The sequence below is a fragment of the Gasterosteus aculeatus genome, chromosome 2 (genome assembly GCF_964276395.1).
Source record: "Gasterosteus aculeatus chromosome 2, fGasAcu3.hap1.1, whole genome shotgun sequence".
In the NCBI taxonomy this organism is placed as follows: domain Eukaryota; kingdom Metazoa; phylum Chordata; class Actinopteri; order Perciformes; family Gasterosteidae; genus Gasterosteus; species Gasterosteus aculeatus.
The window spans coordinates 15,418,180-15,441,285 of NC_135689.1; the positions used below are offsets into that span (position 1 = coordinate 15,418,180).

General features: G+C 44.3%; 1 protein-coding gene across 5 annotated transcripts; it reads right to left on the reverse strand.

Annotated features, from left to right (window-relative positions):
* Positions 1-493: 493 nt before the first annotated feature.
* On the reverse strand, positions 494-19,908 carry LOC120829322 (oxysterol-binding protein-related protein 2). 5 transcript variants are annotated; one of them, XM_040193343.2, is made up of 14 exons: positions 19,751-19,908; positions 10,968-11,303; positions 8,847-8,973; positions 7,719-7,794; positions 7,459-7,593; positions 6,511-6,608; positions 6,231-6,413; positions 5,982-6,089; positions 5,192-5,281; positions 4,909-5,029; positions 4,409-4,534; positions 4,172-4,295; positions 3,775-3,865; positions 494-3,248 (listed from the first exon to the last, which is right to left on the reverse strand). In XM_040193343.2, the coding sequence occupies exons 2-14, from the start codon at positions 11,002-11,004 to the stop codon at positions 3,146-3,148; spliced, it is 1,419 nt and encodes a 472-aa protein (XP_040049277.1). In that variant the 5' UTR covers positions 11,005-11,303; positions 19,751-19,908; the 3' UTR covers positions 494-3,145. The 5 variants fall into 5 exon arrangements, with proteins under 5 accessions (XP_040049277.1, XP_077949867.1, XP_077949850.1 ...); XM_078093741.1 differs by lacking the exon at positions 19,751-19,908 and adding an exon at positions 14,817-14,926; XM_078093724.1 differs by lacking the exon at positions 19,751-19,908 and adding an exon at positions 13,924-14,060.
* Positions 19,909-23,106: the final 3,198 nt, after the last annotated feature.

The window sequence follows — 23,106 nt, forward strand, 5'->3', positions numbered from 1 at the left end:
GTTTACAACAAAGCGAACAGTCAAATCTACTCCAGCACCTGATTTTGTCTATTTCTTTGGCAACGTACGGATGAGACCACAGGCAGCCGTGTTCTAGGTATGTCTACAGACACCAGACACGGGTCCACATATGACCCGGCCTAACTTCCAGATAAGTCCCCCCCGTAGAGACGGAGACAGGGGGTGTTAACGGGTCTGTTTACGTTGTGGGAGACGATGTATCTGCGTGTGGGCGGCGTACAGGATGCTGCTTATATGAGAGTCGACTTGCTGTATTCTGTAAATTCTCTCACTAAACTTCTAAAGTCTGATTTTTTTAACTCTCAAATTAAGTTTTATTTATTATATGTAAAGGCTTTAAAACTTGTGAGTGAAAAGTCCAAAGAATCAGATCTACTCATGTGGTTTATTGGCTCTATTTTTTCAGCAAATTGAAGTAATATCTAATATGTAATCATTTTCTTCTAAAAAAACAGAAAACACAGACAGGTTATAAACTGAAATTAGGATTTATTAGTTAACATTTCCGCTCGTACATTAATGTGAAAATGTCCACAGATTGGATATGACCCCTTACAGTCCCTCACCTGAAAATAAAACTGGTACAATTCTCTCACCAAAAATTGCTTAAATACTATTTTTTTAAAAGGAATAAATCACACAAAATAATATGCCATTTTGCTTGTGATTACTTCTGTGCAGCACTTGTACACATACGACATCGAGAACCCCGTGATAGTTTCAAACTCAACAAAGAACCGACACTCAAAGCAACAAATCTAGTTTCACAACGTCAGACTGAGCCGCTCGCACAACTCGCACAACTTCACCAGCTCAAATCACTTTACGGTCAACAACTACCTTCCATAGAGTTTGTTTCTGTTGTGGGATCATTTACAACTGTAGCATTTAGCTGGTGTGAACTTCAACTCAAGTAGTGTCGATGTAGATTATTTTGTACTTTAACAACAAATCTCACACTTTACTGACTAGTGTTAAACTGGTGAATGACGTTCACTTCAAGCCCCGATAACGCACTCTGCTCCTCTATAAAGATTCATGTTACGGTGAAATAATTAAATGAAGAGCTGTTTGAATTAGTTGAAGAAAAAAGAAAAATGACAACAGAATTATTTCATGAAACCTCAATCATAAATAAACAAATTTAAAAAAAGGGAATGTAAAGAGCAGGCACTAAACATTAGTCATAGATTTAAGTTCTTAAAAACAAAACACACAAATCGAACATTTAAGGCGATACAAGATGCGTCGTCCCCAAAAATTGGAAGAATGTCCTTTTCATTTGGAATGTAAGATAAACTAAGAAGGCAAAGGAATTGCTTGCGAAGCTGAGAGGCTCAACGAGTGTGTCTGTGCTCTTGGGGGGGAGCGGGGGGGGGGGGGGGGGGGGGGGGGACGCTGCTGTACAACAGGTCCATGTTGAGGTGCAGCGGTTGCATAGAGTTGCTGTAGTGAAGTGCATGATGGCTCCCAGACGCTCTGGTCGCCCTGACTTTAGAGCCACAAGGGACACGATGCTGCTCAATAGCTGTGTGCCACCGCCTCCGTCCTCATTTAAAAAGGTGCAACCTAGAAGATCCATCGCCTTCTTTCTTTCTTCACCCAACAAAAGCACAGGAGCAAAGTGCTTTTTTTTCCCTTTGTGAAAAACATTCTCACCAGTGAAACAGGGGGAACGTGAGGGTCGAGGTGCGAATCGGGAGCAGAGCGCAGCAGCAGGTAGTGAAGAGTTTCTGTACAAATACTAGATGTGCACTGCTTTCACCCTCGGACACTTGTTTCGCTCATTTTGTTTTTTGCGCCAACATTCATCCATGTGCTTTTTAACTTTCTCTTTAGGGTTTTCTTTTGAAAAAAAAAAAAAACGTGGACGGATTATGAGACGAGCCGCGGGCCATAATGAGTCGACCAGGGCGACGCGGCTTTCCATTTTTAATCTATAGTTGTTTTTTATCTTGCCTTGTCATAATTTTCTAATTTTGTAGAGGATCCGTATACATAAACATCCAATCCAGCTGCAGATCATGTCACATAATATTACGCCGATACGATTGTTCTTTTTTTAACTGGGCCTTACTGAGCGAGATTAATAGCAATAATGTAAATTGCCATTACTCACACAGCAAATACGCTCGCTCTCTTGTAGCTAACATGGCTTGATAAGTGTCTGTACATATTAATACACTCACACCGTGAATGTGAGGCTGCGGTCACTTAAATTGTTGTTGGGGATGTCAGCACTGTTGCTCAACGGTGGCGGCTCCATCATAGCAGTTAAATATTCTCCAATAAAAATGTCAAACTCCTTCCATAAAGGGACAGATCAAACTACGCAGAACTAAATTTCGTCTCATCTGGTCGCACGTTCCCCTCACACTGTACACTCACGCTGTCGGGGAAACACCGGTTTTCTACCTTGGGGGGGCAGCAAGAGTAAATGTTCCAGGGATACAACGCGTCCGCCAGTAATGAACTCGTGTTTTTTTCTGTACAGTGGTACATGTCTATACTTGTATATTTGCAGAGCTCCTAAAAAATAAAGAATAAGCATTCTCGAGATTCATCTCAGTCAAAAGAGAATTCACATCCCTGATGTCCCTGCTGACTGGATGCCTGTCCATGAACCATTGATGGGATCATTATGCTTTACTTCATGCCTGGGAAACTCGTGGTCCAGAGGTTCGGCAGGTTGGTGAGAGTTTGATTGTAAAGACGTTTAACATTCAGATCGGATACATCGGAGTTTGTGCGCTGTTCATTTTCGTTTTGCGTGGTCAGAAATAAAAACTATTCTTGTGCTCTAAGCGACGGCGAGAGGTGGGAAAACCCTGCTTGTCGATATGCAATACAAAAATCACAAAAGCAGCGCCTAAGACTTTACGTGAAGATTTAAAAAACAAAGACCTGAAGCGTGTCGTCGTGCAGGCTGCGAGGAGTGACGCGCACGCGGGTCCTCTGTAAGTCTTTGCACTCAGTGCGGGGAGGGTCGCTCAGTCTACACAGGACGACGATGAAGGCCGTGAGATCAAGATGGGTACGTGGGTTCATAACATTTCTCTCCCTTTCATGACAGGCAGGTCATTGCACGGTACAGAGGAGGAGGCGGACGAAGGCTGCCGGGCTATCAGTAGATTTCAGGCATGTGTTGGTATTTCCTATTGAAGTAGCCGCCGGAGTACAGCCAGCCCTGGGAGTTGGTGTACGGGTTGGTGCCCATCTGAAACCACCTGAGAGACACACAAAGATCAACAATGGGAAAACACACACAGGCTGGCTTTCCTGCACAAGACACGTGACACCAACCCTCAGGCAACAAAAACAGGACGTGCATAGGGGGTTTGTTTTCCCCCTGGTGACCATCCACAGTTACCAGAGTATCAGTGGAACTTCTTTGCCAGTACTGTCAGCAGTGGAAGAAGTAACAAACAAAGTAACAGCTGTTCTGAATGAGTGACTGAATCTGGGGAGGGAGCTGAGAAGTCGTCTATTGCCCCTTTAAGTAACTAAACATATAGTCTTTTAGGTCTTTGCCAGCATCAAAAAGCCTGGACTTTAACTCACATTTTAGAGAAACTACCATTAAAGAGTGCATAATCTTCACATCACACTAACAAAGCTCTGCACAGATGAGACATATTTTCAGTTGCTTTGCAATCATTTTAAATCAATTTGAAATGAACTGTTGAGAGCTCAGCGTTGCTACGTGTGCATTGAATTGAGAGCACTGAGAGATCGCACATGTGTGTTTCCCACCTGGTAGTCCACTCCTCCTCGTTCTTAGCTCTCTCCTTTCTGGAAGCTCTCTGTTTCTCCTCCAGTCTCTCCTTCTCCTTACTGGCCTCATCTGCAGAAGAACAACACATGGATCATTAATGGAGATCAATGATGACGCAGACCCGCCAGCAGGTGGCAGCATCGTCTTATTACTCTCCACTCTTTGTATCTTTTTCAGTTGCATCCTTCAGTCGGTAGCATCACAGTCATTTATTTGTTTTCGGTTACACTGAGAGAATAATCTGTACCAGTGATCTGTGTCAGATGTGACTTGTAATTATAATTTTATCTTTGTAGGTTTCTGCAGGGCGTTGCTGCCAAACAAGGCAAACAGGACTCCACAAAGCATTGATTAGGGAGTTTAAAATCAAATTACCCATTTTGCCATTCTCCATGGCTCTGATGTCCGGCCTGAAGCGACAGTCTGTGGGGGCCAAGAAGGCCTCCATGCCGGGCTGCAGCTCATTCAGAGACATTGCAAAGTGGGTGAAGTTGTACATCTAGGGGGGGAGGAAGAAGAGGGATTATGGATGTGTTAGTCAGTGGAGCCTCAGGGACGTTCATCTGGGGGGACTTGGACCTTGGCAGCGTGCATGTGTTTTTACTTTCATACCTCGGCGGACTGTGGCGGTCGGGCGTCTATCCTCCAGAGCAGAGTACTTCCTGGAACCACAGAAACCGTCTCCTGGACGTCAGGCATATCGTCCGCGTCATCGTTCTCCGCTCCCTCCTGCTCCTCCTGGAAATGACACACTTCTTTGTCACCGCCATTAAAATCAATGTGCTCAGGGCTGAGTGGAGTCTAACATCACATGGTACGGGACTAACTATCTACAGGAAGTGCCCGTCACCTCCTTCAGTAGAGTTATCAGAGATATTATGCTTCACTACAAATGACCAAACAGATCTCAACAGCCTCCACAAGCCCAGCAATTTAACCGGGTTGAGACCACACAGGTTGCTGTGGACGTCATCAGGAACTCAAGAGGAGAACTTAGTAATAACAAATGGGACTAAGACCAATTGTAGAGAAGTAGACTATCACATTCAGACTATGGGAGTAATATAAGCAGTAGAGGTGCCGGATAAAGAATTCTTCTAAATGGTTCTCACATTTTTCTGCTTCTTGTTGTCTCCTCTCCTCTCTGACTTCTTGTGGGCCTCGTAGGCCTGAGGGTCCACACTCCACATGCACTCGGTCCACTTCCCATAGATGACACAGTGCTTCTTTTTACTAGAGAGAGAACGGGAGGGGGGGGGGGGGGGGCGATAGAAAGTCGAAGAGATGAGGAGGAAGAACCTGATTAGTATAAAAACTTTGGTAATGTCACCAGCTGTGAAACGATATAATATACTGTGGTTGCCATAGTTACAAACTGTGAGAGTGAACGCTAACCTCTTATCCTGAATGTACCCTTCAACTCGGTGAAGCTCTTTGCCGAACATCCCACAGGGCTTGAAGTTCATCACACACTTGTCTCCAGTGCTGCACAAGGAGAGGAGAGAGAAAAAGAACCCACCATTATCTCTGCCATGCCTTTGTTTTCCATAGTAAAAATGTAACTAAGTAAATTGGGAAATCAGTGCCACATTGTGACGATCGCACAAAACGCTAATAAAAGCGCGGTGTGAATTGGTGAGCAACCGATATCACAGCGTTACTATGACCATTCATAGCTTAGTTTTATATTGGAACTTAGTTTCCTCTAAAGAACTATGAGCGAGTGTGTGTGTGTGTGTGTGTGTGTGTGTGTGTGTGGCTCAGTGATACTGTAATCATTCTTTAGCACCAATAAAGGACAATGAGCACTATTGATGACTTGAATTCCCTTTAAATCCACTTTATTGCATACAAGAGAAATAAAAATGATGTCATAATTATAAAAGTGAGCATTTATTTGCTTGATATGATTGTCAATTTTCTGGCTTTGATTAAATCCCTTTGGCAGATGGAATATAGTTGCAGTTAGTTGGAATACCAAGGAAATTGTGAGGAGCCTCCGACATTAGTTTAGTATTAACGGGAAAACAGTTATGAAGTTAATCAATGAACGTTCTTGCCCATTTTTTTACTGTAACTTGTTCAATCTGAACTTGATAAACCGGTGTGTCACCATATATTCAGCATCCCAACAACAGGAAAAGGTCACAAACATAACAGGCGACATCTCCTAAGCGTAGTTTACCTGTGGTTGACTATCTCCACCGTGCCGTACTGCTCGATCCACAGTTTTCCCAGGATGATATTGTGTACGCAGCAGTAAGGGTTACTCCATGTGTACGCCTCGTTGTGCCTGCAGGAGAGCAGAAACCACAAACAGAGTCACAATCAGGGTGGGATGAAGGGCAGGGAAGAACAGAGGAATTAGAAAGTGACATGAAAGAATGGCCGAGGTGATAAAGGAGAAGACGAGGAATAAAACTTTTGGACTCACTTGAGTAGCTCTAGCGTGATGATCCCCTTTGGCTCCGCCTCAACGCTCTTGCCCCAGAACTTGAGTTTGGGGTAGATGGAGCCGTGGAAGACAAAGTCCCCGACCAGACTCTCTGCATGGAAGGCACTGACTGGTGGATGATGGGATACCTGCTCCGATATCAGCCGGAAGCCCTGATCTTCTCTATAGAGGACATTGGAGAAGAGGGATGGTAAAGGGCGTGCAAATACTGAGGGCCCTTCCGAAGGCAGTGTGTGTGTGTGTGTGTGTGTGTGTCTACCTAGTGAGCTCAAAAGTCTCTCCCAGCAGAGGGTTGAAGGGTTTCCCAGTTCTGTCCCACTGAGACGCAACTGCCGACACAGCAAAAGCGGCAACTGCCTGAACACACATGTACGGATGCGGTTAGTGAGTGTGTGACTTGACAATTTCTATATACGTGTGTGTTGCCTTTGTAATTGTTTTAAATCCTTTGGAGTCGGGCTCGGTCAGTAAATGCATGTGTGTGTGTGTGTGTGTGTGTGTGCGCGCGTATCAGGGCTTTCATGTAAGTTGATTAACTACTCAGATACACTGGAGATCAGTGCATTACATGAGTACATAGAGGTCAAATTAAATGTATCTCATGTATTTGTTTAAGTACACCATCAGTGTACTCAATTGTTCACCTTTACTTTTTGTTATCAGCTGGAGCTGATCGGTCAAAACTGCAATTTGAAGCACAAAGTAGTGATTGCTGAACGTTTCTCAACAACACACTTGGATTTGGGGGCTTCATTTGTTTACATCACGTAATATAATGTAGTTAAACTACTATTGAAATTGCATTATTTTTCTAGTCGTTTTATTACATTACATTACAGGTCAGTTAGCTTTTATCCAAAGCGACTTACATTACATTTTTAACCCATAGCTTTTTACATTTTTGCCCGGGGAGCACTTAGGGGTTAGGTGTCTGGCTCAGGGACACTTCGACATGGAGCAGGCGGGGCTCGAACCACCAACCTTGTGGTTCCCGGCGCACTCTCTAATATTATAGATAAAATTGTTAAAACTTAAAAAAAGACACGTCAGTGTTCAAAAAGTCAAGGCACCAACAACACCTGTACACAGGAAAACATATATACATAATTTTATTTAAGTCCATACAGTGATGGCCGGCTGTCCGCATGTACATGATATGGGGATGTAGATGATGCAAAAGGTGTGTGTGTGTGTGTGTGTGTCTGACCTGCATGCGCTCTATGGAATCGGGCAGAGAGCAGGCTCTGTTAATGAGGTAAGTGTGGTCCATGTACTCGGTTATTCTCTGCAGGAAGCTCAGAGGCTCATTGAAGGCGATGGGCATCGTGATCTTTGAGAGTTCCTGTGAGAAACCACAACATGAAGTCCGTATTTCACATTTGGCCCACAGAATAATTGAGGAGAGAAATTGTGGATGAAATAAACAAGGCAGCAAGATCCGAAAAACATCCCGCAGCCAATCCTTACCAGTCCGATGCATTTCTTCAGGATGCCCCAGATGCTGACCGTGTTTCTAGAAAACATGGGCGAGGGCAATGACGTCCTGAAATGGAAGAAGAGAAGAATTGGCATGCAGGACTCTCCACCAATAAAAGAGACTCAAGTTCTGACACGTCGCACTGGCTTTCTCCTCTCTGTGGTGATCAGTAGCAACAGTATCTGAACCAGCAAACGGGTCAGAATGAACACCGAGGTTAGAACAAGTCGAGCATGTGGTCGGTCTGCCGGCCTCAAATGCTACATGGAGAGGGGAAGAGAAATGAACTCTGTCTGCCCCACCGACGTACCTCCTCTCTGGTTTCTTTTACTTCAGAAAAGACATGATACTCCACATAGTGAGAAAAGTACATGAATAATAATAATAATAATAAATCACAGCACGCATGTGTGATGAATTCTCAGAATGAAAAGGTCCCAGGACTGCATACTTGCAGCTTCCTGGGAAAACAATTTGCTCCTGGACACAAAATTCTGAGAAAATGCGTAAAGTTCTTTACAAGCTTTTAAAAATGTCCTTTGAGAAATGAAAGGGAAAAAAAGGGGGCGGGGCCTCTGAAAGGCTTCTTCAGCAGAGGAAATGGTGCACAGACAAAGAGGACAAAAGCTGCAGATTAGATGGACACATGATACCGTTTGTTGTAGATCTCATCTCCCGCCCAAGGCAGTAATGCTAAGAACGCATGTGATTACAACAATAGGTATTCATAGATTAAGGTACAGGTTTATAGATTCATATGCCAACCAACAGAATAGTGTTCTAAATCATGGATATGGAGACCAAATTATATTTACATTGATTCCCCAGTACATTTCATGCATATCAACAATAGTGCTTTTCCTTTTTGTTTTTAATCAACCAATCAGCACCTGAGAAGCCGTCACCACAGAACACCACCCAGTGTTTTCCCCTCACAGCCAATCACTTTTCAGTGTTATTCTCTCCAACCCCAAACCAGAAAGAGTTCTGACCCAGCCCAACACATTGTTACTGGTTTGAGTGAGAGGCTTCAAGACTCTGTGGACAAAATGTCATCCATCAACAGACCTAAACAATGCACCCTGCAGCTGGAACGAGGTGCAGGAATGCTGCAGTACCTGTGTTTCCTGATGCCGTTCTCCTGTGCCACCGAGCCGTTCTTCTTCTGACTGCTGCCATCAAATACAACTGCATCTTTGAAGCTGGCCTCCGACATCCCCTCATAGGACTCGTCAGAATCCAGGCCTGTAGGGACGGTGTATTAAATGGTCGGTTTAATGTTGCAAACTGCATGCATTTGCATACATTTTACATCAGGAACTTCTGTGTCTGACAGGCAAATTGTATTGATTGCCTGTGAATGTTTATTTGGCAAGATTCCAAAGTTGAAGTCACACTATGTGCCGGGCTACTTGTGGTGCTTAAACACAGTTTACCTTTATACTACTTGGTTGAAAATAAAGAAGCATTTCCCGGCCTGACAGTTAATGTGATTAAATGGGCAGTAACGAGTTTGTGAGGATTCCTTCTGGGGATGACCTACACCCATGTGCTGCCCCGAACATCAACAGTACACCAGTGTTAAGTGTTGCAGGGTGGCGCTGTGACGTCCTTGAGGTGGGGCCTAAACAACAGCTTATAATCACCAGTGTTCTTATCATCATTGGGTGAACACACACTCAGCTGTGTGTCAAAAGGTACCACGTATTCTCACCATATAAGGTAAGCGGTCTTGGATATAGAATATGGAAAGGGGCACAGAATAAATGAGTTCAGCCCTTCAAAATGTTTCCGTAGAATACAGTAAACACACACAGTAATGTGATCATATTCTCCAAGCCTCTGATAGCTGTCATGAAGCAAGCTAAGAGCAGAATGACTTGAAACAATAATCACTTTGTTGTGCTTTCTTCAACTCGTTGTTGGTCTAAAGGACTGATGGTTTGAACTTCAATCCATGTCATCCTAAACGAGAGGTCCACTGAGGGGGATAAACCGGACAACAAGGCACCTGGTGCTGATCCCAGCTGGAGCCTGTGCACATGTGCTCATGAATAATACATCTGCCCCGCTGTGCATCGGTCTCAGATCTGTAAGACGATCATAACCATGACACAAAAGATGGGCCGACTCACACAGACACGCAGCCATATCGAGGATAACGTACGAGGACAAAACTGGCAGTAAAACGTAGCAAAACAATAGTGCTCATAATTACTGTCAGAGCCGGATTTCCCCGGCCCTTCAACCCAACATGAATAACATTAACTCTATTAAGGACACAAACGGCTGGTCCGTCAATGTTTCCTCCACAGCAAAACGTGAACCCACCAAAATCCATGTGGACTGCACGCTCTTATTGCTTATGATCGCATCCCAGGATCCATTGCTGTGCGCACTGCTTTTTATTCACGGGTATTTTGGGAAGTTCCAAAAGCCAAAAATGTATTTGCTCAAGGTTCATCCCTGACGGTCTGCCTAGTCAGACCCCTGGAATGCTAGTGAAGATACGCCTCAAACAGCAAACAGCCCCGATGACACCGGAGGGCCGGAAACTAATGTACAACTGCCTCCAGACAAAGAAACGGCAGATCGCTTTTATAGCAAATCCGCTTTGTAACAGACTGATCCGTGATATCAAGCCACGGTAACGTTAGCATGCACGGCGTCTCGTGAGAGTTGAGCTGGATGACTACTTGTCTATTCGCTCCACAGTAGCAGAAATCTGAAACCAATTCATCATGAATATGAGACCGGGTGAATTTACGGCCTTCCTCAAGACGGGGTATCAGATCAAGTGTGTTATGTGCTGATATTCCCAATCATGAAAACCATTCCTCCTCTGCCCGTTTCATGAAATGAAACTAATACGTTTCCTTTTAGTCAAGCTCCTACACACTCAAATAACAAAGTCAGATTGAGCGAATGGACTTTTATTTTGGCGCAAGCACCCAGTCCTCTTGAATCCAGGGTGTGGTTGACATTGATGATGGTGAATGCAAGACAACAGACCTCTGAATTATTGAACTGATCATTAGACTAAAGCAGGTTGAGTTCCATTGAATGCCATCATGCTTCTATGATGAAAACAAAGGCACACCCATCTAATAAGGAATGACAGCTTCTCGCCGCAAAAACAAGATCTGAGGAAACAATCCATATGCAAGCTCTCAAGACAGTCAGCAAAATATTGTCATCCAATCAGCAGCACAGATTAACACACACACACAATCTCCCACCTGTGACGGCGTCGTAGAACTCATCCTCATTGTTCATCTTCTAGAGTCAAAGGCCACCAGTCGTTTGGGACAGATGAACTCTCAGCACATGTTCCTATTGGAGGCGAATCCCTCAGAGTTCCTCCGGAGGGCGACCCGTCAATCAAAGTCCCTCTGGAGTGTCGCCAAGGAAACAATGTCCAGGGATCGTCCAAAAGCCAGAACGACGGCAATTTCTATATCGGCAGGAGACGTCAATCACAGCAAACCGGCTCTAGGACAGCAGGCGGACGAATGCTGTCACGTCTGAGCTCTGCTTGGGTTTCTCGTGCCTTTGACGAGAAGTCAATTAGTGACCTGTAGAGACAAACGAGGACAACACACAGTTCTTGAGATTCATGGTAAAACCTGTTACCACGTCACAGCAGCAACTACCAGTTATAACCGCAGTGTGATTTGAAGGAAGTTGGATCGACATCTAAGCCACCAGCTCAAAGTCTGCTGCGTCCGGCCGAGTCTGGGCCATCACGGGCCACTGACTGCAAACAAGAGTTTTCTAGTCCAGTTGTTACACAACGGGGACACCACTGCATCGGGCAGTCTGGGTCTTAGTTACCTGCAGTCTGGCTCTTCATCATTTCACACTAGCTATCCATTTTCGCATTCAGTCACAAAAGATGGATTGTGAAATGAAACGGCATGAAGGAAAAAGATTCGGGGCTGTGATCAAAAGGTGGAAACTAGCAGTGGGCAACAAATGCTGCAACAAGACAAAATTAATAACTGCTAAAAACCATACCTTGTTTTTTAGTCTTCAATGTCTGCCTCTAAGGTTTGTTTGGGCCACGTATGAAACAGGTTTCTGTGTGGCGACTTGTTTTCCTCACTCCCAGAAGCAGAAATAGATCTGGAACACGGTGTTCCTTTGGTTTTGTTGGGAAGCCACAAATATTGGGCCTTTTTCTTTGGGGTTTTTGGTCTAATTGGTTGCTTATCAAGTGGTGTGCATTTTGCTCCTGTGGCACTGCACTGAATTAGCTTTCAAAAATCATAACGTTTAGCCACGATGCATAGCGCCCTTCTTACATGGGTGAAGGTCAGCGAGCAGCGGCGGCAGGGTGCCAATCGGTGAAGGTGGAACCGCGGTGCACTTAAACCCTTCGCATACAGGCGGAAGGGATTAAACAGAAGGAACAACATATGACGTATTCAGCCGGTCGCCCTTAGAATGCTTTTTGGAGGAAATACTTCAGTGTGCTGATAGCAGATAAAACCGCTTTGGTTGCGTTTCTCTCCTCGCTACGACCTTTATGCAAACTGACGTGAAACATTTTAATCTCTTTTCCAACACACGGTAGAGCAAAGCCAATAGGAGCCATGTTTCAGACTCTTAAGTGTTTTGTTTGTGCCACACGTGAAGACATCCCCTCACTGTGTTAATGAGACATGGCTACAGGAGAGCGGGTTGGATGCGGGGCCACGCTGACCTTGACTTCAAACCACCAACATGTAAACAGTTCAGGGAGGAAGAATGGAGCTCACCTGTGAATGAATAGCCTCATCGTGACATAACATCTGTGCGCCATGCTCGGCCCCCGAATTTCCCAAAGGCGTGTTTACATTTCAGGAAGTAATATGCCTAACACACTTAACAGGCAAATATTTGCAACCCTGGAATGATAATGAGCCCCGTCAAATGAGGAGCGAGAGGATGAAACACGAGAACGGTTTGTCTAAAATGAACCTCTGCTGAGTGCTGTTGAATCCGTCCCCATCTTTGTCCCTCCTGCATTACCGCTCCTAGCTGTGCCTGAATGTAGCATGAGACGTGACATGCTGCAGGAAGGACGGCTTCAGACAACATCACCCAATGACAGCTGCACTCGGCTCTGCTACTGGAAAACAGCTTCGTCCTTCAATGGAAAATACGAACCGCCGTCTACTATTTCTAAGCTTGTCATCATTACAACATCTATACATACCTGCAGTGAAAACCAATCATTTCATACAGGTTTCATCCACTTTTGAAGGCGAAACGCTGAATCCGGGGGAAAAAAAGCAAAAAGCAGCATCTGTTGTCCCCTTCCCTTCCTGCCGCACAGCTGAATGGTTCTTACCTGCCGCAGCGACAGACCACGCCTTCAGCACACAGGTGAACTCTGGCCTCTGTGTTCACAATAGATAAGGCAGACCGAATGGGTGACAAAGCGCTACTGAAATGTCCTAGCAACTCCTTCAAAGTTCAACCTTCAATCACGTTCTTTAAACCCGTAGTGCCTTCCGGTGTCAGAAAGACGTCTCCTGAGAGCGAGGACACGCAGGCCATCATTGGTCACTCCTCAAGAGCACTTTGCGTGGCGAAACATCACCACGCCTAATCGCGATAACCTTTATGCCGCGTATTTATTCAGTACTTCATTCCTGCCCGTGTGAAGCGGCGATCACGAGGAAACAAGGGCCCCCAGTTGCATTCTGCGCTTTGTGGGGATATTCTTCGGCGTTCGATAGGCCAAAACAGGGCCACTTCATCTGTGCAAGGAAATATCGTCTTTATTTCTGCTGCTTCTACAGAGTGTCTGAGATCAGGCAGATCTGGCAGACATAAAGCAGTTTGTGCCAACATGCGTCTGGGCCTATCTGAATAAAGCAAATACAGTAGCATTTGCATGAATTAAAAAAGGGACCAGCATTTTCTCATGTATGGAAATAGAGCATGAACATCTGGCCAGCTGCACTCCTCTGGTTAAACTACCTAACACACTTTTATTGAATTATTGTTTAATCGAGTAGAATAACTAGTTCTGACACTCACGTAAACAGCAATGGAAAAGAAATCAAGTTTATTACCTGGAGTGACGCATTTCGACCAAAGGACATACTCAGATACTTATTCTCAGTCAGGTCGACTGATCCAAATGAAGAAGAAAGCAAACAAGAAGCAGCAGGTTGCAGACAACAAGCACACAGAAGTTCTTACAAAAAGAGAGGAGAGAATTCCTTTTGGATCGGAGACACTGGAGGGAAAGTGTGACGGGCACTGGTTGAACTATAACCCCTGGCTGCCTTTGGAGGACGTGAAACAGATTCTGTTCCCTTGATCCTCCAGATGTTCCTGACGCACAGAAAAGCAGAAACACTCAACATGGAGACCTCAATGATTAGGTTTGTACGTTTGAAAATGACAGCGACTGAGAATCCTTCCCATATGTGGGAATGGAACTGGATAAGATCTTAAGGTCAATGACTCATTTTTTGCAGAACAGATATTTCTTTGAATCGGATACCAGCATCAACACAGGATGAAGGGAAGCTTTTATTTAGGTAATATTATGTTTTCACTCCAATAACTATTCTGATAAATTTAAGAGAAAGCTCTGATTGGCGGCATTAGGCTCTCAGATCATGGCGCTCGCTCTGTAACCATGACAAGCATTGACACACACACACACACACACACACACACACACGCTCAAAAACAAGCTGACTCCGACATGTTCATGTGTGTAAATACCAGGACACACACACACACACACACACACACACACACACACACACACAGGTTGCTGTGCTAAACACACACCTATTTCTTGTTTTTACACACACCTACTTCAATAGGTGACACACCTGTGTAGACCGTGAAATAAATACCACAGGTCTAATTCTCTCACACACACAAACAAACAAACAAAAACCCCAAAGGGTTGAATGCTGATGTTCGTAACAAGCGTTCAGGTCACCAAATTGCAACGTTCCGATTGGACTGGGAGGGTTGGTAGGGTTGAGCTCCAGTTGAAACCACTGCAGGCTCGGCTGTGTTCAGTAACAAGCCTCATCTGAACAGAATCCCGCCAGGCCGGACCTGCGGCTTACCAGAACGGTGTTTCCACAGCAGGTTGTTTTTTCAGGAGCTCCTGGACCTTTTATACAAAGCTGGTTTTCCGCATGCAACCTCCTTTCTCTCCCCATCACTTTGCAATGTTTGGAGCTGCGCAAAATGGGAATGAAACATAAACAACTGCAATGAACTTCATTAAGTCTGCAGCAGCTAGAAGGTGTCCGCTCTTTGCTGACCAACATCCTTAGTTTAGTTTCTTGCCTTACAGACATTTTAGTGGCACAAACGGTAGTGGCTGTGACACTTCAGGAGAAAATTTAAGGGACCTCCAATGTACTTTGAACTCTCTGAATATTGTTTCAGCAGAGACCCGGTTGCCTTTGAATTAAATCTATCGAGCAGCTACTTTACGGCAGGTCACAGCTATATTGTTCATATTTTTTGCTTATTGTTTCCCTTGTTTGGCTGCATTGCAGGCGTTACAGTTCAGGACCAGATCATCAGTGTCCCTCTCATTTGTCTCATACTACCACACTGTTGCAGATCACGTACTAAATGATATTGGTGGCGACATTTATAGGTAAGAACATGAGGTAGATGCCAAATCTGAGAGTCGTCTTCACTTTCACAAACGAGCCTGACCCTGGCAATTGAATTCAAATGTTTCGAAATGTTGCTTTCAAATCATCATCATCATCATCATCATCTGCTGCTGTGTATCGTCTATATTTAGTCACAACAGGACACATTGCTTCTGAGGGAAGTGGGTTGGAAGTACCGATCACAAGACCATTACCAAGAGCGAGTTGAAAATGTCAACAGGCCACAAACTTTTACAAAGTACGACCGCGACTATGAAATCATTCATTTGACCTCAATCACAAGATGAAACTCCACTGCTCTGAACCCGGAGCGTTTTCCAAGTGGTCTGACTGTGGTGGGCATGCGATCCAGCACCACATGCAATGCTTTCAAACAAATTCGCAGTGTGCCAACGTGTTGCTCTTGATAGCAATATTTATCTTAATTAACTAATAAGTTAGGCTGAAAAAAAAAAAAAAAAAGCACGCAGGGGGAAATTCATCGGGGGAAACACATTACAGCACACCTGTAATGGTCTTTGTAATGTCAATGTACTGATGTTGTTTAGCCGTTGTAGTGCGATTCATTAAAAATGGAATCCCACAAAAGTGTCCATGCATTGTGGAAAAGATGCAAAAACATAGGGCGCACTGAGTAGTAATGCACGTACTGAGACACTGCATTGTGGGGCAGCCCTCCAGTGCAGAAGCATAAAGATAACAAACATGTTTTTACCATCACTCAAATAATATTACACTGAGGACAGTAGGGGAAAATACTGATGTCTCCTCTAGATCGAATTGTCATTGGGACAGAGATCAAGACATAAGAGCTACCACACAATCTGAGCCGATCTTACACCAAGTGGTTTCACAGCAGATACATCAGCTACATTGCTCTCTGAGAACTAGACTTAACGTCAGCAGGGTCTCCTTCTGACTGGTGAGGACTGCGCCCTCTTCCCCATCACACAGCTACAGTGTAAGGAAAGGCGCTTTTATTAGTATTGTGTGTAGCACGTTTCAATAATAAAGCAATTCAAAGTGCTTTGAATAAAACTATTAAAAATATCCAAACATAAAGCAAAAGAGATTTAAAAACATTTAAGACCATTGTTTGAAACATGAAAGGAAAAACAGCCCAAAATTTTTTTATTTTTTTTTCCCTCAGTCCGTAACATTATCAGTTTTATTCTACTCAGTGAACCATTTGCAGGAAACCCAAGACGTTTTGACCACTCGGGCAAACACTAAAGATTGATTTCTGCCTCATCAAATCAACAATAGGTCCCTTGTGAGGACACGTGTCCTTTTTACTTTTACCCTGTGTACCACCCATACAGGTGTGGTAAAGTATTTTAATAAATACAGTGGTCAAAATAAGTCTTGTTGTCGCTTAGCCTGGAAAAATGATGCTTTCATAATATTATCTGAACACAACGTTCCTTTGGTGCACAGAAGCCGTCTTATTCTGAGTACTGATACTAAGCACACAGTCTCACACACTCTCTCACACACTCTCACACACTCTCACACACTCTCACACACTCTCTCTCTCTCTCTCTCTCTCTCTCTCACACACACACACACACACACACACACACACACACACACACACACACACACACACACACACACACACACACACACACACACACACACACACACACACACACACACACACACACACACACACACACACACACACACACACACACACACACACACACTGCATCAGCACATTCCCCTGACGAGGAGGTAAACCCTGCCAGGATGACTCTTACTTTCAACACAGGTTTATCGATAGAAAGCCAGCTCAACACCTTGCCTCGAAACTTCTTTCTTGTGTCACCCTCCATGGTCTTGACACTCCCAACTGAGTGCACAATTATTATTTTTTTAAAGCAGCAGCGCTTTGTGAACCTGCATTGTTCGCCGCTTCGCTGACATGAACCCGACTGGTTCAGCTGGCAAAAACCCGGTCGAGCTGGATTCTTGCTTTGGTGCCAAGGTGTTCTGGTGGTCCAGCCGGAGACAATAAGTTATGCAGGGATGGATTCCTAATCCGTTTCGGGGTTTTAACCTGTTGATCGCTGTAACAGCTCGGAATGAACAGGATTCACTTTAAATGGTCGAGGTACACTTTCACATAGTCTTTATAAAACAATACGGCAGCAGGTTATGATTATATTCTTTTAGCCTTTGTTGTTGTTGTGTTACTGAAAAGGAAGACCATTAAGGAGCCGCTCTTCAGCTTGATTTGTGGAGGTCGCCTCCGCTGTCGGTAAACAAGAGGAAAGATGGAACAGAAAACAACCAGCAAACAGAGCTGTACCATCACACTAAATATCTGTCCGATGCCATCAGGAGAGTTGACTACAGATCTGGACCTTTATATAATGAATCTCATCACCGACGTTGACCAAAAATGTCTGGCAGCTTCTTCTCTCAGCGTCCCTGCCGACCAGAACCAACTCCCCACGAGCGCGAGCTAAACCAAGCGGAGCAAACGCGGCTGCCAATTGGCTAGCCGTTAGCCTGCTCCCATCATAAATGAAACATACTGCATTGTTTCTCTGTTGCCTGGATGGTTGCCTGGGCGCGTGTGAGCTCAGACTTTGCCTCATCGTGGCAACGCGCTGAAGAAAAACAAAATGTCGCATGTGTACAGACTGTAAAGCCCTCTGAGGCAAAGTTGTAACTTTGGGCTGTACAAAATAAAATTGAAATCCCCAAACTACAGCAAGGGGAGCCGGAATAGCTCAAGCTGTTTCTAATAGTGTTACATCTGCTTTAGGGTGCGTTTGTCCTCTAATCACTGCAATATTTATCTCAACCGTGTTGAAATCTTGCTTTTTAGGACATGCCTTGCCAAATGTCCTTCCGGTTTGCCTAAATAGAACCAGAGAGACTAGAACAATGCATATACAGTATACAATCTGTTCTTAAGGTGTCAAAGGAATTAACACATCACACCAGCCGACCACAACACCAACAACCAAAGACATCTGCCAGGCGGGAGGGGTGGTGGTAAGGCTCCAATAGGATGCCCCACTTTCAAATGGAGACTATCGCCATGGCAACAAACTAAGATAATTAAGACACCTTGGGGGATGAAGTTGAGACAAATAACAGCAGTAATTGAACAGGGGCCTTGCGTCTCATGCAAATGGAACAATTAACTCAGCAGGCGTCCGTCGCTTGATTTTTTGTTTCTCAATCCGCCCGATTGGTCATTTACTCAAATTACTTGAATCTTGTTGTAGAAGCTGCAACAACAAAATGCCATTCAAACGATCATCTACGAATTAACACTAGAGTCAATGAAACACTTGCGCGCGCGTGTGTGTGTGTGTGTGTGTGTGTGTGTGTGTGTGTGTGTGTGTGTGTGTGTGTGTGTGTGTGTGTGTGTGTGTGTGTGTGTGTGTGTGTGTGTGTGTCTAACGTTTCTGTGCACCGGCTATAAAAAAAAAAAAACCATTCTCCCTCTGGGACTATCAACCTAATCTCTGCAGGCATCATCAGCATCACAAACCAGTTGATGCAGCAACACAATCTCTGCCTCTGAGGAGCACGTCTACCACGCAGAGCAGCTACACAACCTGCTGCGTCAGCGCAGACCTCCGGGTCAATGTCCCCCAGCACACCGACACACGAAGGACAACGCTCCGGTCTGCGGGAGCCCGGATCGAGGTGGCGATGGAAAGGCCAGCGGGCAGCCGGAGGGGGAGAAACATCCCGATGCCGGTAACACTTCCACAGTCTCTCCGGCACGAGGGAACCGGCCGGCTGTCGCGTAGCAACGTCACTCTTCTTCCGACCGGCCGATCCGGTTCTGTTTGGAGCTTTAACGACGAGGGTCCGCGTCGCATTTAGCACCATGACAGACAGCTGGGTGCAAATACATTTAGAAAACAACCCGATGCCGAAAAACTACAACTATAACCGTCAAACGGTTTGTTGTTCATGAAAATGTTCATTGACAACTTAATAGCGTCGCTGCGGAGGAGACCGCGTCGCTGAATGCTACAAGCTAGACCCTCAACTGACACTAGCACATACTGTTCTAACGAGTAATTCAACTAGCGTGACACATGTAAACTTCATCAACAGAGGCCGACCATTTAAAACGAGGGGAAGGTAATCGTAGGCGAGTAGAGTAGCGCTCGTCCCGAAGAACACAAACGTCTGACAGCTGCAGCGTCGACGTGACATCAGTGCGCTTCTGACAGCTAGCATTGACGTTAGCCAGCAGGCTAGCTAAACTAAAAAACAAAGGTGGCTAACTAAGTATGGTTGGACCCTTCCTTGTGAGAAATAACACGAGCTAAATGTGTCCCCTCGAAAAGGGGACTCGAGTCCGAGCAGTGAAACGTCTATCGCCTTACCTCGGTGGTGCGCGCAGAGGGAATGTTTTGACAAGTCCGCGAGATGAGCAGGAATTAAGTGAGTAGCCTTGGATTGACACAGAAGCGGAAGTCACCAGCAGTAGGGGCGTGGTTAGCTGAATGACAGGCGTGGTCTCCGGCCAATCACGTGTAAGGCTAGGAACGCTTGTCCAGTAATATTACATGTTTAATGGGCGGTAGAATGGAATTCATCATGCCAAAGAAATACACCTTGCCCTAGTTGCATTCTTTTATTCAATGTTATGGATAAATGTTGTGTAGCCGTTTGAGCCTCACTGCAGCATATCACACCAGTGTTTTGTTTGTTTATTTGTATTAGTATTAATTACTGAATTAGATATATCAATTTATTAAGAGTATAATATACATTAAAATATACAACAATATGGGACTGTTTTGTTTTAATGATGATACTAGGCGTGTGCCAAGCAGCCAACATGAAACTAGGTAGGTTCTGTAAAGTGGCGGCCACTAAACATCCCAACTTGATGGTTTTACATTCCAGATGGTTGTCTTAAACAAGATGAACTGAACTTGATCAGAATGAGTGGAATCTGTTTATCTGCTCTCGATGACTTGTGGATTTTTCATGCAAGCAGTTGGGTATGACAATCATGTTGATGATAAAAGTGAAATTCACCAGGGGACGATGTTTGATTATGTTTATGGTTTGAATCCATTAGCTTTTCTGAGTTTGCACATTTAAAAGCTTTACCATTGAAATGTAACTTTCTTCAGCTCTACAGTTCTTGCATTACAACATTTGGCTTCTGGACAGCTGGTGTTTACGTCAAAACCTGTGTGTATGATCTGTCTCATTAATAATGCAGCCTATCAAACATTGATACGATACAGCTGCCTGACTGCTTAGAAAATAGCACAGGTATGACAAAGAATTCATCGTAATGTTTTCAATAACAGCATCTCCAATACACTCTGTCTCTCTGTGTTCCTGTTCCCCTGTTATTTATGTTACTAAACTACTCTCAACTGTGTGGATTTCTCAGCTTATAGGTTTCCTTTTGGGATTGAGTTTATAATCAGTTTGATAAAACCTCATCAATTTGCAGTTGCCTGCTGGTCAGACACACAAGTCTTTCTGGCTAGTCTAACATCTTTCCTGAACACAGAACAAAAAATAAGAACATGAAACTGGACTCTGCACTGAATCCAAGTGGAATCTTCACTACAGCTTTGATGCTGTGGGCAGCATCGAACTGAGAAGCAGTGTGTCGTCATCACATAACGACCGTAATGGTGTGATGGGTGAAAGTAAAGAGAAAGGAGGGTCGGAGGAGTGAAAGCAGGAGAGGAGGAGGGAACAGGAGGCGGACGGTGGCGGGATGCAGAGGAAGGTCTCCGTCCACGCTCACAGATGCAGATACAGATGCTCACAAGAGCATACATAACACGTGGGACAAGAGTGATGATGCATATTCGAGAAATATCCTACCAGGCTAAACAGAGACTCATTGTCTACCCGTCCTGCGAGTGAGACAAAGACGAATGGCACAGCGACAAACACACAAACGGGTGACAGACATCAAAAAGAATTAAGAAAACATCCCTTGCAGTTTCTGAAATACATTGATACAAAAGAGGGGCATTAATGAAAGCTTTTCTATAGGACAAATAAAGCATGAAATAGACAGCAGCTGGTTAAGCATCAATCTCCGCTCCAGTGTAATGGTTTGAACTTGTGTGTGTGTCACGTTGCCTCTCAACGTCAAGACACGTTTGGCCGAGCAAATACGTCAGTCCTTACCAAAGAAGCCAGCAGTGTGGCCTTTTTCTTCCTCGTGTGTTGTTGTTTTCTTGCACCTGACTGACTGTTGATGTTCCTCTGCTCACCACTAGGTGGCGGTAGAAGATAGAACCACTTTGCTCCCTTGTATCTCGCCATCCTCTAGTAATGAAGAACATATTCAGCTGACATTCTATTGTATTTGCGAATGTCTTTTTATAGCTGGGTCCTCATGTGTTGAGCATTAGGTAGATTCATTTTTTAATCTCTTCGCAGGGAAGCGTTTACTACGCAACAGCACACACTGATGCCTTCAGGCGATTAAGTGCCTTGCTCGAGGACACTTCAACAGCGTAAATGGTTTGATCTTCCTCTCAATACAAGATTACATTTCTATTAGTTGTGTCGAGGTCTTGAACAAGGATACAAAAGTGCGGCATAAGAATCTCATTTGTCATTTCATAATGAGGCCTTTTAAAGCCAAGATTCTCATCATATTCACATTTGTATGATCTTGAGTAATGCAGGATTATGTGAACACTTACACATACCGCATATTTCTGAGGAGCCCCAGGCAGGAACTATCCATATTTGATATCATTCTATATAGGCCATCTACTGTACTCGGCAGGGAGGGAGATCTGGGGAGAAAAATGTCATTCCAGATAAAGTGGACCACATGAGACTCAAACTAAATTCTCCACTGACTCTTGCAGAAGGATTCAAAATATTTGTTTGACGCCGGCAACAACAGGTTTGGCTTTGAGAGAAGAACCACAGATGTTTAGTCTTCTTCAATGGCACATTAATGAAATGTCATTAGAAATACACAGTAGTAATGACTGTGGCATGGAGGAACAACTATTTTGTATTATAATTCAATTATAGTATATTATATTCAATGACTCTTTGCAGTCACGTTTAGCCATCTGTGGGCAACCACCTTTTTTCAAACACTAAAAGCTTCAAAATTAACAAAAGGAAAATGTACAGAATTAGTATCGTAGGACAAAATGTTAGATGCTTTAACAAAAGCCGGTTTTAACACCGAAACTTTAAGAAGAGGGAACCGAAAGACCAATAATGTCGATGTCACATTTCTGGGTTTTAGGACAGATGCCTGCAGCACTACAGACTATCTGAACCCTCGTGTCAGCAGGCAGAACGCAGCAGTGGCACCGCGAATGCAGCTCTTCTTCATAACCACCAACACACTGCTTTCAATTACCTGGCTGAAGATAACTTGCCAGGATAGCAAGTTTCCATTACTGTCTTTTTTTGCACCTAAAAAAAGCAGACTGAACACGATGCATGCTAATACCCAGAATGGACGTCAATGAAAGGCCCACCAGGGTGATTTTTCACAGACAATCAGTAAAATAAGGTTAAATATGTTACCGAGTATTTGATCAGCATCGGGTCTCCTCCCTCCAGTCATCAAGGCCTAAACGACGGCAGATGGGGTGAGGCCTCCGTCACCTTGTGGATGTTTCAATGACTGACATCTGACGTCAGGCAAACAAGTAATGAAGCAAAATCATCCCTGATCCGACACAAAAAAGAATCCAAGAACTGTTTAGAAGATTAACAC

Bases quoted from the DNA above. Each gene is read 5' to 3' on its own strand.
- LOC120829322 (XM_040193343.2), bottom strand. From the start codon at position 11,004: ATGAACAATGAGGATGAGTTCTACGACGCCGTCACAG. The intron at 5,282-5,981 runs GTAAACTACGCT...CTCCTTGTGCAG, and splicing joins GTGGAGATAGTCAACCACAG to CACTGGAGACAAGTGTGTGA. The intron at 4,535-4,908 runs GTGAGAACCATT...TGTCATTTCCAG, and splicing joins ACAACAAGAAGCAGAAAAAT to GAGGAGCAGGAGGGAGCGGA.